Consider the following 14274-nt stretch of genomic DNA (forward strand, 5'->3'; position numbering starts at 1 on the left):
CACTTGACAAACTAAAATTAATAATCTTTTGGGCTAGTGGTTTTCAAACTGTGCTCTGAGAAACCCTCGGGCAAGTGAGAGGAGGTAGGGCAGGGATCCAAGGCCTCAAGCCACTGAACCAGATCGACTTTGATTTCCCCTGTTTTATATTACTGGGCTTCCAAGTTAAGAAAGAGTTCCACTGATTTTAAAATGTTTGAAAACCACTGCTCTAGATCAAACTGTGTTATCATTCAATATCCATTAAATATCCAAGTTAAATGTTTATTGTCTACTTCCCTCACTAAATGTACATTCTAAAAAGGCGGGGAGTTTGTTAGGTCTGTATCCCAAGTACTCAGAACAGTACCTGGTACACATTAGGCATTCAAGCATTTGTTAAATAAACTAATAAATCCAATGACAAAAAGTAGTCTCTAAAATACAAAGGTAATGATAGGATACAATGAATATCTATACTGTCAGAATCGCCTACCCTAATCTTTTTCCACTTATTTTTTATGAACAAATTTTAAATAAATTCTCTCCTCTTAAAAAAAAATTTGCTCATGGATGTCTAAAAGTCTATAATCTTTACTATTGGTCTGATAAAATATATTCATATTAAACTTAAAGGCTGAATTATCCTTAGACAGGAAATAAAAGTCTTATTATAATTTTAAGTATATAACTGCTTTATAATGCAATAAAGTCTGAGCCACCAGTAAAAAAGTCAACAAGAACAAATTAAGAAATCAAGGTTAGAATAAAGATTGAGAGACATTATCTACATATATATACACCAACCCCCAAAAAGACTATATTTTAAAATATAACTTCAATTTTTGCAAAAACGATTTGGATGAAATCATAATCCTTCTTCTTCCTGAAAAAGGAACTGCTGGCTGTGCATCATTCAGAAAGCGTTTAGAAATGATAATATCGATTTCTGAAAAATTCCTGACTAAGTGGAACAAAGTCCCTTGTCAACTTCTCTTTTCTGCCCTAGAATTATACTCTGGTTCCTTTCACTTTGTCACATTCCAATGCCTTCAAACTTCAGACTGCCGCGGCTCCTTCTTTGGTATAATGCAGGAAAAAATATTCCTAGGGAAAAACAAACCTTTGGAAAAAATCAAGCACTTTGTAAATGACATTAAACAGGTTTTGAACGTTTAAACTTCTACTCTGCCTGGCTAACATGGTTGTAGGCTGCTGTAAGGTAAGGACTTAGGAATATAAACTCAACAAGTCTACAGCTGAACGTGAGTATTCCATGAATGCTTGAAACCAAATATTAAAATAGGAAAGCAACCTATGATTCAAAATGAATAGCTCTATTTCTAAATAGCAGAGTGCTTTAAAAAACAAACCAACCAACCTGACCTTTATTTCTGAAAAAGAGGGCGCAATCAGATTTATCAGGAAAACATCTTCAGAAATTCATAACGACGCCACATTTAAATTAATGTTTTCCAAAATTTCTGTTATATATAGTAGGTCTGTGAAATTCTCACCCTCTTAGGATCCTTCACAAAGTAACTTCCACTTGAACCTTGAGAGATTCTTTCTGGAAAAACTCCAAATTCTATTGCTTGCTCTGCTTTCAATATAATATCAGCAAATTCTGGATCATCCAAGAATGTATTCAACTCTGAAGAACCAACATTTATTGCATTAAGAAAAGCAATGTTAATATAGAACGTGAAGAAGAAGAAAGAGCAGCTATGACAATGCTCATAATACGAACCTGTAATATTGGATTAGGTTATTAACATTAGGGCACTAAGGTACAGAAAAACGTAATCAAGTATTGTATAGGCTGCTGTGATCTTCTTTTGTTTTTTTCTCTAACCCCACTTTTCTTTAAGCTTCAAGTAAGGACACATGGAAAACAAAATCTCTATTTATTGAAATAATCCCACTGATACCTCACATTACTTTGAACTCTTCCCTTCCAGTGATTCTGTTCCCCACCCTACTTCAGCCTCTAACTGCACAGTCATCCTTCAGATCGGTCATTAGCAATACCTGCAACCTCTCCATACTTTCAACTTCAAGCATGTTCTATCTTCCTAGTTCATTTCCTCTGGGACCGAGTCCAACAACTCTTTGATCCACCAGGACCTACAAAGCACTCATCTACTATGCCGTCTCTGGTCTTCACCCTCTTAATGTCCTTACTTCCCTCCCTGGCCAGCTCAAATTATGGTCAATCATCACATAATCATTCTCTTCTTCCCTCATGTCATTATGACCCCCTGGAAAAATCCCAATCCTGGTCAAACCCAACTATCTGCTGGCTATGGCTGTGCCCAGACAGCTGAACTTGACTAGACGAACACACACAAACACAATGCCTGGCCTCACTTTAAATTCATCACCACAAACCTCATGTAGGTAGGTCCTTCATATTGCCCGGGAAGCATACTACCTTCCTGTTATGGACTGAATGCTTGTGTCCCCTCAAAATATGTTGAAGCCCTAACCACCACTGTGCTCATAGCGGGAAGATGGGGTCTTTGGGAGGTAATCAGGGTTAGATGGTCCTGAGGGTGGGATTACTGCCCAGGGCACTCCCTCTCTCCCTCTGCCACATGAGGACAGAGTGAGAAGGCGGTCATCTGAAAGCCAGGAAGAGAGTCCTTATCAAGCACCTGATCATGCTGGCAACCTAATCTTGGCCTTCTCAGCATTCGGAGCTGTGAGAATTGAATGTCTGTTGTTTAAGCCACCCAGTCCATGGTTTTTTGTTATAGCAGCCTAAATTAGGACAACTCCCCTGGTGCAAAGACTCTTCCACTCTTCTGGACAACTATCTTTTACCTTCTCCTCTCCTCAAATTCCCAACACCTCCTCTCTCTCAGCAGATGATCTAGCTTCCTGTTTCACTAAGAAAAGAGAAGCAACAGAAAAAACTATCATCAGCCCTCAGCACAACATCTACCCACTCACATCCTCTGCCTCCCACCTATTACCACAGATGAACTGTCCACGCTCTAAGATCAACTCCTCCACGTTACGAACTAGACTCTACTTCTTCCTGAGTATTCTAGGACACTTCTTCCCTGCATCAATATTTCCCTCTCTGTTAGATCATTTCCATCACCATACAAAGCATGTTATAATTTTTTTCATCTTAAAGCAAATCTTGTTTAACCCCACAATCCCCCTAAGACTCCCTCATTTCTTTGCTCCCCTTTATAGCAGAAGGCCTCTGTAGTTATTTACATTTACCATCTCCAATTTTTCTTCTCCCATTCTCTCTTGAACTCCTTTCAATCAGGCTTCTGTCCCACTCCATCGATAGAATTTTTGTTAGGGTACAGTGACTTCCACATTGCTAAATCCAATCTCAGAACTTATCTTCCTTAATCAACACCACTATTTGACTCTGCTGGTCACTCTCTCCTCCTTGAAACACTTTCTTCACTTGGCTTCCAGGATACCACTTCTCTAGGTTGTCCTATTTCATCGGCTCTGCTTTTTCAGTCTCCTTGCTGGCTCATTTCATCTCCCTGACCGCTTAACTTTGGAATGCCCCAGGTTTAATCCATGGTACTCTTCTCTTCTGTATCAACACTGACGACTCCCAAATTTGTACCTCAAGTCTGGACTTCTGCCTTGAACCCCAGATTACTGTACTCAACATCTCTACTTGAATGTTTAATAGACAGCACAAACTTTACCACCCAAAACTCAATTCCTCATTTTTACCACCCCCCTCGACAGCTTCACTCCCAGTATTCCCTCTTACAGTTGCTGGCAACTTCAAATCTTCCTGCTGTTCAGGCCAAAAACTTTGGAATCATCCATGCTCTCACAATCTCGCTCTCCACATCCAAACCATCAGCAAGTTTTGTGGCTCCACCTTAAATAAATATCCAGAATCCAACCACCTCTTACAATCTCCATTCCTTCCTCGTGGTTCAAAGCACTATCAGCTTCTGCCTAGATTATTACAAAAGTCCCCTCACTGGTCTCCCCTTTCACCCATGCCCTTCCTACAGTCAACAGAGAAGCTACAGTAATTCTTTTAAAACATAAGTCAGATCATGTCACTCCCCTGTAGAAAACAGCCCACTGGTTTCCCATCTCACTCAAAAAAAAAAGTCCAAGTCCTTATAAGGGCCCTCAAGACCCTACCCAATCTCCTCTAACCTCCACTTTATTTTTCTGGTTAGCACTTATCACCTAACATATTACATAATTTATTTATTTTGTGAGCTCCAAGACAGGGATTTTTTTTCACAGTTGTATGCCCAGAACTTTTGTAGTTCCTGGAATGTAACTTTCAATAAACACTTGCAGAATGAATTAATAATTAATCATTTAATGTGGTAGACAAGCCAAAAATTATTCACATTTTACTTTGGAAGGCATTTAAATGCTATTATGTGCATTCAACATTATGAAAATAAAAAACACAAACTTTCCTTTATTTAAAATTTACCTTAATTCAGACAGAAATAAAACTGTAATTTACTAATTTTTAGAAGTTTGTGCTGGAAAAAATACTACATAAAAGGCTATTGGGCATATTTAACCTAAAAATAAATACTCCAAGTTTTTAGTCATGTCTATACAATTGATACCCTAATTCCAAATCACTCTGATCTATCCCACGAAAATACTTAAGAATGAAGGGAAAAACTTTGTCTTTCTTGTTCACTGTGTATCCCTAGCACCTGGAAGAGGGATTAGTATTTAGTGGGTACACAATAAACATTTAATTGAATAAATGAAGTATCATTTATGTGCCAGAATGTGCCAATAATCATCATTAGTCATACGCTATTTCTTCTAGGTCAGGGGTCTTAACAGTAAGAATGAACATGAAAAGTTATTTCAGTCTTGCTCCCAAGACTGATATATTTTCCATAATACATCACCAGCAGATGGACTTTGGGCCAATGTTTAAACACTTTCAAAGAGAGATCACTCCTTTTTTCATGCTTCTTTTGTTTGAAAACAAATATAAAGTTCTTCTTTTCCAGAAATAAGTCCCCTGTAGCTTCACCCAATGTCCTAAACCTGCCATCTGGAGCAAAACAAAGTCTGCTTACTCCTTTCTTCCCAGGGACAGCCCTTCAAACAGCTGAAGATTGTTCCATGTTCCCTTAAGTCTCCCCTATTCTCCACCTCCTTCCCTATGTTTTCAGGCTTTCCAGGATCCAAGTTGCCGTCTTGTCTCATTGCTCAGTTTTTCAACGTGTCTCCTTAAAATATGGTCTTCAGAATCAAGCAACTCACTGCAGAGAACAGAGACGTCTCTCAGTCTTGACACTACAGTAAAATAATCAGCACTCTAGTACTACATTAGTGTTCAGGAGCCCTGTCATACTATGAATTCCCACCGAAATGGCTAAACTCTTAGACCACTCGTGGTCTCTCTCATTCTGTACTGGAGCAGTTCTTTTGGAAACTATGTGCAGACTTTGACACTATTACTATTAAATGTTATCAAATTGCTTTATGGGTTAAACTTTGTGAGTTTATCATACAATCTGCCTTCGTTGCTCTCATGGAGCCCATGATCATACTCTGAATACTTAATACTTCAGTTTCAATCAAAATCAGATCAATTGAACCACTACTACAAAATCAGCCAAGATATTCTCAATCTCTTTTTCTTTAACTTGTGCCTTATTGAGCAACTCTTGGATAAATGGGATAATCTCCCCACACGAAAAGAGACATTCTTTGAAGATGACCTAGGTTTACCATCACAATCTAGAAAGGCACTTAAAAGACACCTGGTCCTACTATCTAATTACTGCCAGAAAAAAGACTAAAATCAAACTAACTGTTTTTGAGTAGATAATTTTTAACCGACTCATAACTCAAAATTACATTCTATAACTTTCTTCATTTTAGTTACTAATGTACATTTGGCAATGAGTTTAAATTGAAGGACATCCCCAAAAGTTACAGGGCTTCAAGCTATCTGTGCCATGGAGATTTGGTTTAAAGGTTTGTTGTTGTTGTTTAGTTTGATTTTTAATAGCTGAAGGGTGTGGTTGCTACATTTTGTTTAAATTTTTTTTCAGTTAAAATTACTGTCACTCCTTTTAAGGAGTAAACTATGGGGTTTTGATTTGTCTCAGTATCAAATATTCAAATTTTCTGAGGAGAATCTCAGTTCTACCTGTGCATTCCCTTTGGGTCTCCTCTAAAAGCCGCAGTGGCCCTCCAGTCACATTCCAGTCCTATTCAAGCTCCTCACTTTTCACAAGACGTCCAGCCCACCTCTGAACCTCTGTCCATGCTATTCCCACGTATAGGCTTAGCTTCCTTCCCATGGCTAATTCTTATTCATCCTTTGACTCCATCAGAGTACTGCAATGCTATAACAAAAGGATCAAAGTTCCAGGAGGGCAGAGATCTTTGTTTTGTTCTCTGATATATGTGATGTACCTAAAACAGTGCCTGGCACATGGTGGGCCCTGGATAAATTTGAGAATTATTTATTAACAAACTATCCCCTTAACCACACTTCAGGGTTATTACTGGTCCTTTAGTAAGTAGAAATTGAAAATGGAGTAATAGAACCCTTTGTATAATTCTTTATATTTAGTTTTATATAAGCACGCTTGGTAACTTATCAAGTTCTCATTTTAAATAAACAAACCAAAATGAACTCTTCCTCACTTAAGGGGTGGGACTCTATCTTACCCACTGACCAGGATATTTTCTACAAAGCAAAGCAGCTGGCCAACACAAGTCTGGTGATCTGAACCCTGACTCAGGGATTCCAGTGCTATTCACCCTTCAGGTATCAGACTGGACGCCACCTGCTCTGCTAAATCTTCCCTGGCCCCTAAATCCAGGGCACAGCTCAAAGGAACCCTCAGTTTGCCACATTCGAGGACTTATATATCTGTTAGAACTATGTGTTTTAATTGACCGTTTCCTCCATTAGGCTATAAAGCTACGTAGGGACAGGGCTGGTGACTGCACATTCATTTGATATTTGGTCACCACTGTTTCCCCAAGGCCTCGATTTCCACTGGCACCCAGCAGGCAGAGAGAATGATGTCCCTCTGCAATAAACAGAAAACAAAGAATAGGTGTACTCTAACTACTGGTTGACAAATAATTCCCAACACACCGCTGCTCACTACCTTTCAGAAACTCATTTTTATTATATTATATGTGTTATTATAGAGAACTATCAAAACACATATGACATCTACTCCTACAGCGTCATCCTCTAAATTAAGCCAGATTATCAGCATCTTGAATTTAGATCCAGCAATACTGACAGCACTACCTGTTAGAATTACTTCTACCGAAATGGGCTTCAGAGAAGTTATAAGAAATACTCCTACAAAATTCATCACTTTTATTACAAAGATATTATTCACTATATAGTCTCTTCTTCAAGAGAATACATGACAGGTTATCCTTTGTCAGTTCTGTTTTGGTTCAAATAACCAGTCTGTTTCAATTTTATGGACTCAGGGGTTGTATTTCTCTCAAGTTGGCTGCTCAGTAATCTTAAAATTCAAATTTGTGGGCTGCCTGCATCAAGAGTCTGACATTCATCTTGTGTACCCAGATTCCAGCCTCCATCATATTTATTTCATTACCCTTAGTTCCCATTCTCATCTTTCTTCCTTACTTTCAAATGATCTTATTTTGCTCATACAATTATAAGCCACCATGAATCATTAAAACACTTATAAATACACACTTCCTTTTAGTTTGGTAGTTCTCTGTGAATCCCAGCACTGTTCTCTAATTGTTAGCCTCTCCAACAAAACTGATAAGTGCTCCTGGTTTGCATTAACTGAAACCTTGGAGAAGTCACTTCACCTCTCTGTGCTTCCTTAAAATAAGAATAAAATAGTACTTACCTCATAGGGTTAGTTATGAATTAATATACGTGAAGTGCATAGAACTATGCCCTGCGAGTACTACTATGTAGGTATTAGCTATTATCATCTTTATTACTCTCCAATTCACTGATTAAAATGACAGAACAAGGAATGCCACTAATCTCTGACATTGATCCAACAACACTATGGTTTACGCTGGTTCTAGACTTTGTCACATGCCTTGTTCAAGTAAAGATAACAGACATACGACATTCTTCTACTGCCTAAAGTACACAAAGCTCCTGTTCACATAAACAAAATAGTAAACATCATAAATGATGTTAGTATTCATCTCAAGTCAAGAATTTCTTGGAAATAAGAGGTGGATTTACGGAAATTGGATGGTAAAGGACAAAAGAAGACTAATGGACTCATTAAAAAAAAACTAAACTTAAAAATCTAGTTAAATTACTCAATCATAAACTTTTTAGGAGACTGGTTTGAAATTTTAAAATACTTTTTACAATTCAAAACTATTTTTAAATCCATTAGAAATAAGATCTCCATAATAAATAACCAAAAGTAACAATTACTTTATAACAGTTGTGGATCTACAGTAAAACGGAAGAAGTGCAGGACGTCAAGAAAGAAGGAGGCTCAGTCCTGGCTTCACCACTTCCTGGATATCTGAATGGCTTATCTCTGAAGTTCTATGAACTACTAGTTATCACAGCTTTACTCATTTTCAATCCTCACAACAAGGATGAGAGTGAATAACAACTAACTTGCTGTGCCGTTATGAGAATTAAGGAAATACACAAAAAAGATCCGAGCAAACTGTGATATAAACGTTATTACCATTAAATAATCTTTAATAATCTATTTGTATTCTGAGTACTATATTCTATCCCTCTTCTACTATTTCTAGTCCTACTATTATTTGTTTACAAAACCTCACTCTCACAGAATAAATACCCTTTCAAGATTTTAGGCTCTTTTAAAATCTAGCTACACAAGGGAACTTTGTGGTAGAAAAAGGCAAGCTAGCCACATGGATCTTAGTTCCTTCACAGACTGGATTCTAGGTAATATATACTCAAGCTATCAATGCAGCTAGGTGAATGTGGGTCCCTTTGTGATCTGGTTCCAACTTCATTATTTGTTTTCTTAAACGTTGTTAGTTACACTTGAATTGGAAAGTCTGCTTCCCTTGGGCCTCTCTAGAATGTGTCTAAACGTAAGTTCAACTACAACTTGAATAACCTATTCTATCCAAAATTCCTTAAATTGGAGGAGGCCCATTTGTGAACTAGTAGGAGGACATGTAAAACCTATTGACTCCAGGAGAACTAAGCAGTGTTAATGAATACTACATTTTCTGTGACTCTTCTTTAAGCAGCCACATACGGAGTGATACCCTAGGCACAGCGCCCACACCACCTCATTTAAACCATCCTAACCACCGGTGAGTAGGTCTTATCATCACCATGTTACAAACTAGCCTGTCCCATCTCTAGCTAAGACTCCCAAAGTCTACTCTATTTTACTACCAAATTAGCCTAACTCCACTCGACATAAAAAACTCGTTTCATCAACAAATATCCATGCCTGCAGTAGCATGCCTGAATTTTACTAACTTTTCGCATCATTTCCATTACCTTCTCGTTCATCTGAGGCTATCAGTCTGCTTAACAGTAAAAAAAAAACCTTTGGTTTATTTGTTTGTTTTTAAGTATAAGACTAGAAATGACTCAAGAAAGAAAACTTTGCAAGTAGCAGGTACAGAAATTCACCCGCCTCTGCCCCCTCTGGCTAACGTCACAATAACAATAGTTAATACAAAAATCTTTTGAAAAATGGCAACTGGATATTCTCTCTGTACATCTCTCTGCTGCCACCCACCTTGCAAATTCGCAACTCGGGGAACTTTCTCGATAGATCATTCAGGGTTCTTAATCCAAAACTCAAGTCCAAACTTGAGCAAACAATTTACGTCATCTAACAGTGTTAAGGGTTCCTCGGTGTCTGATTCCAAAAGTTGAGGCTCACTCTTAGGGGAGGCCTCAAGGATAGGAGTTTAACGACAACCAGAGGCCTTGGGTGAAGTAGCCTACGGCCCCTGGGAAAGGTGCGAGTAAATAGGGGAGCAGGAGAGAGAGGCAAGGTGTCCGAGGTCTGAGCAGCTGCCGGCCCCCGGCCCGGGCTGCGGCCGGGCTGCCCGACGAACCGCCTTTCCTCCTGGGCGAGCGCCGGCGCGAGACGGAAGGGGGCCGGGGCAGGGCGGGAAGCGAGCGGGGCCGCGGGCAGCTGGGCCCCGGGGACGAGCATGAACCCGGGCTGCGCGGCGACAGGCGCTCCGGGAGGGCCGCGGAGAGAAGGGAAGGGCCGGGTCGCACCTGAGCCCACGGGGCGCTTCCGGTTCTGGCGGGGGGACGAGCTGCGCAGGGTCCGCACGCTCCGGGAAGGGCAGCGGGGCGCGTCCCTGGGCCGGAGCAGCAGTTCCTTGTCGCCGGCCTCGCCCGGGGAGGCGGCGCCGTCCTCCCGGGCAGTCTCCACCAGCCTCACGGCGCTGCCCGGAGCGGCCTTCCGCGGCTGGGCCCAGGCGATCCGCGGCAGCAGCGGTTCCCGCTCCTCGTCATCGTCCTCCTCCTCCGGGCGCCCGCCGCCCGGAGACGCCCGCCGCCCGGGCTCCAAGGACTCCGCCATGTCCTCCGTCCGGGCCTTCGGCGCTGAGACCGGCTCAGAGAGGTGAGCTGCACGGGTCTGGCCTCGGCATATCGGGACACCTCTGGGTCACCCGCTGGGTCGGAACAAGGCCACCTCACTACAGCGCGACCCAGATAGGAGCCCGCCCGACGGTTGCCCCGCCCGGCCAGGCCGCGCCCCACCTCTCGCCGCCGCCGCGCCTGCGCGGAAGGGCCGGGGCAGCAGTGGGCGGGGCACAGGGCACCAGGCGCGGGGCGGGGGCGACCGCCTGTCTCCGAGGGTCGGAAAGCCGCGGGGTGGGGCTGACGTTGCTCCTCCTGGACCGCGGAGGCCTGAGTTAACTACCTCCGCAGATGGTCCCCGCCACCTCCCAACCTAAACTGACTTCTCCCTCCATCTTTATGATACTTTATATTCTTATAAAGTTTATACTCTCTTTATATACCCTTATAAAGTTTACCACAATCTATACCTATATATTTCTTTGTATGACTATTTAATATTTATTTCTCCCACTAGAAGTCTTTGAGAACAGGGAGCTTGTCTTTTGATCAGACATTCTTTTTTTTTTTTGAAGATTTTATTTTTCCATTTTCTCCCCAAAGCCCCCTGAGTACATAGTTGTATATTTTTAGTTGTGTGTCCTTCTAGTTGTGGCATGTGGGATGCCACCTCAGCATGGCTTGATGAGGGGTGCAATGTCTGGCCCAGGACGCAACCCCCCAAAACCCTGGGCCACCAAAGCGGAGCTCACGAGCTTAACCACTCCGCCAGGGAGCCAGCTCCCAGACATTCTTGATAGTGGTAGTTTGTATTTTCTCTTTTTTTCTGACTAACCTAGCTAGAAGTTTATCAAATTTTTTAATCTTTTCAAAAAAGATTAAAAAAAATTTTTTTGGTCCCATTGATTCTCTGTTTTCTAGTTAATTGGCTTTTGCTCTTTATTATTTCCTTCTTTCTACTTAACTTGGATTTGATTTCCTCTTTTTCTAGTTGCTTAGAGTAGAAGATTACCTTATTGATTCTGGACCTTTCTATTTTTTTAATATAAACTTTTAAAGCTATGCTTTTCCCTCTAAGCACTGTTTTGTCTGTCTTCCACAAGTTTTGATATGCTGTGCTTTCACTTTCATTCAGTTCAAAATAGTTTGTTTCCCTTATAATTTCCTCTTTGACTCATTTCTTTGAAGTGTGTAGTTTAATTTCCAAATATTTAGGGGCTTTTCCAGGTATTATTATTGGTTTCTAATTTAATTCTGTTGTAGTCAGAGAAGATACACTAAGATTTCAACCTTTTAACATTTATTGAGACTTACTTCATAGCAGTATATCATTTACCCTGGTGAACATTCCATGTGTGCTTTAAAAAGAATGTGTATTCTGCAGATGAGTAGTTCTATAACTATCGATTTTTTCTATAAATATCAATTTAGTTAACTATTGATAGAGTTGTTCAGATCACTTATATCCTTATAGATTTTTAAATTTAGTTCTATCATACACTGAGAGTAGGTTACTACAATCTAACTATGATTGTGCATTTGTCTATTTCTTCTTTTAGTTTGGTGAGTTTTTGCTTTACGTATTTGAGAAGTTGTGTTATTAGGTGCAGACACAGGATTTTTATGTCTTCCTGATGATTTTATCCTTTATTTTCTTTTTCTTTCTTTCCTTTCTTTTCTTTTATGAACTGTCCCTTCTTACCTCTCTTAATACTCCTGCTTGAAGTCTGTATTGTCTGATGTTAATATAACCACACCACCTTTCTTAGGCTTGCAGTTTGCCTGGTAAATCTTTTTCCATCCTTCTCCTTTCAATATATTTGTGTCTTTATATTTAATATGTATGTATCTCTTGTAGATAGCTTATAGTTGGTTCTTGATTTTTTTAAATCTAGTCTGATAATTTCTGCCTTTTAATTGGAGTTTTTAGTCTATTTACGTTTAATGTAATATTAATGTACTTGGATTTAGATCTATTATAGTTTTGCAATTTGTATTCTGTTTCATCTGTTTTTTGTTCCTCTTCCTTTCTTTCATGCTTTCTTTTCAGTCAATCAATATTTCTTCATATTTCATCTTAATTCCTCTACTGACCTTCTGCTAAAACTCTTTACATTAAGTTTTTAGTGCTTACTCTGGCATTCACTGCATGTATCCTTAAATTATCTCAATGTACTCAGACTTCATATTGTACTACCAGAAGTGAAATGTAGGAATCTTACAAAAGTGTACTTTATCCTCCATCCTATATGTTATTGTTGTCATATACATTAGATCCACATATGCTTAAATGCAGTGAATAAATTTTACCTTAAACAATTACATGTTTTTTTCAATAAGTTTAGAAAACAATGTATAGGTTTTTATATTTACCCACATATTTACCATTTCCAGTGCTTTTCATTTCTCCCTGTAGATCTGAGTTTCCATTTAGTATCATTTCCCTTTCCCCTGAAGATATTTTTTAAAGCATTTGTTGTAATACAGATATGCTGGTGATAAATTCTAAGCTCTCACTTATCTGAAATTATCTTTATTTCACCATCACTTTCAAAGGATATTTCCTTTGGATATAGAATTCTGGACTGATGTTACCCACCCCCGCTTCTCCTCTCCAACTTCAACTCTAAAGATGTAATCCTATTGTCTTCTAACCTTCATTGTTTCTAAATCATATCTCTCCACCCACTCACCCAATTTGTACCATGTCATTTTCTCTAAGCTGCCTTTAAGATTTCCTCTTGGGGCCAGCCCTGTGGCCAAGAGGTTAAGTTCACATGCTCCACTTCAGCAGCCCAGGGTTCACCTGTTCGGATCCTGGGCATAGACCTAGCACCACTCGTCAAGCCATGCTGAGGTGGCATCCCACATAGCATAACCAGAAGGACCTACAACTAGAATATACAACTATGTACTGGGAGGCTTTGGGGAGAAGAAGAAGAAGGGAAAAAAAGAAGATTGGCAACAGACGTTAGCTCAGGTGCCAATCTCTAAAAGGAAGAAAATGTTTCTCTTTTTCTTTGGTTTTCAGTAGTTTGACCATGATGTTCTTGGTATGAATTACTTTATATATATCCAGCTTGAGTTTCGCTGGGCTTCTTGAATCTGTAAATTTATGTAGTCTACCAAATTTGGGGAAATCTCAGTCACTATTTTTTAAATACTTTTTTCTGTCCCATTCTCTCTTTCATTTCTTTCTGGGATTCCTATTACTTGTATGTTAGACTCTTTGATGTTGTCCTAAAGGTCAGTAGGGATATGTTCATTTTTTTTCAATAGTTTTTATCTCTGTTTTTCAGATTGGATAATTTCTCTTAATCTGTTTTTAAATCTTCCAACCCTTCAGCCATTTCCAATTAGCTGTTAAGCCCACCCAGTGAAGTTTTTATTTCAAATTCTGTACTTTTCAGTCCTAAAATTTCCATTTTGTTCTCTTTTTAGAGTTTCTGTACCTCTGCTGAGACTTTCCATCTGTTAATTTATTATGACTATTTTTTAAGTCCTTGAATATATGAATAAAGACTGTTTAAAAGTCTTTGCTAATTCTTATATCTGAGTCATCTTGGAGTCAGTTTCTATTGACTTCTTTTTCTCTGGACTATGAGCCAAACTTTTCTGTTCCTTTTCATTTCGCCTATTCATTTTTTATTGACTACTAGATATTGTGGACGATATATTATAAAGCCTCCAGATTCTGTTATCTTCCTCTAATGAGTTCTAGTAGGTAGTTAATTTGACCAGAGTTAAATTCCACCTGAAATTTCTGA

General features: G+C 39.5%; 1 protein-coding gene across 2 annotated transcripts in view; it reads right to left on the reverse strand.

Annotated features, from left to right (window-relative positions):
• Positions 1-10679, reverse strand: part of PI4K2B (phosphatidylinositol 4-kinase type 2 beta) — a 30164-nt gene extending 19485 nt beyond the window's left edge. Inside the window, exons 1-2 of one of the 2 annotated variants that reach the window (XM_046656445.1) lie at positions 10196-10679; positions 1497-1633 (exon numbers count right to left, since the gene is read on the reverse strand). In XM_046656445.1, the coding sequence (XP_046512401.1) occupies positions 1497-1633; positions 10196-10505 (447 nt within the window). In that variant the 5' untranslated portion in view covers positions 10506-10679. Of the gene's footprint in view, positions 1-1496; positions 1634-5045; positions 9788-10195 lie in introns of those variants that run through there. The other variant, XM_046656446.1, reaches the window with a different exon arrangement.
• Between the last annotated feature and the right edge of the window lie 3595 nt (positions 10680-14274).

This window comes from Equus quagga, chromosome 3 (assembly GCF_021613505.1).
Source record: "Equus quagga isolate Etosha38 chromosome 3, UCLA_HA_Equagga_1.0, whole genome shotgun sequence".
In the NCBI taxonomy this organism is placed as follows: Eukaryota; Metazoa; Chordata; class Mammalia; order Perissodactyla; family Equidae; genus Equus; species Equus quagga.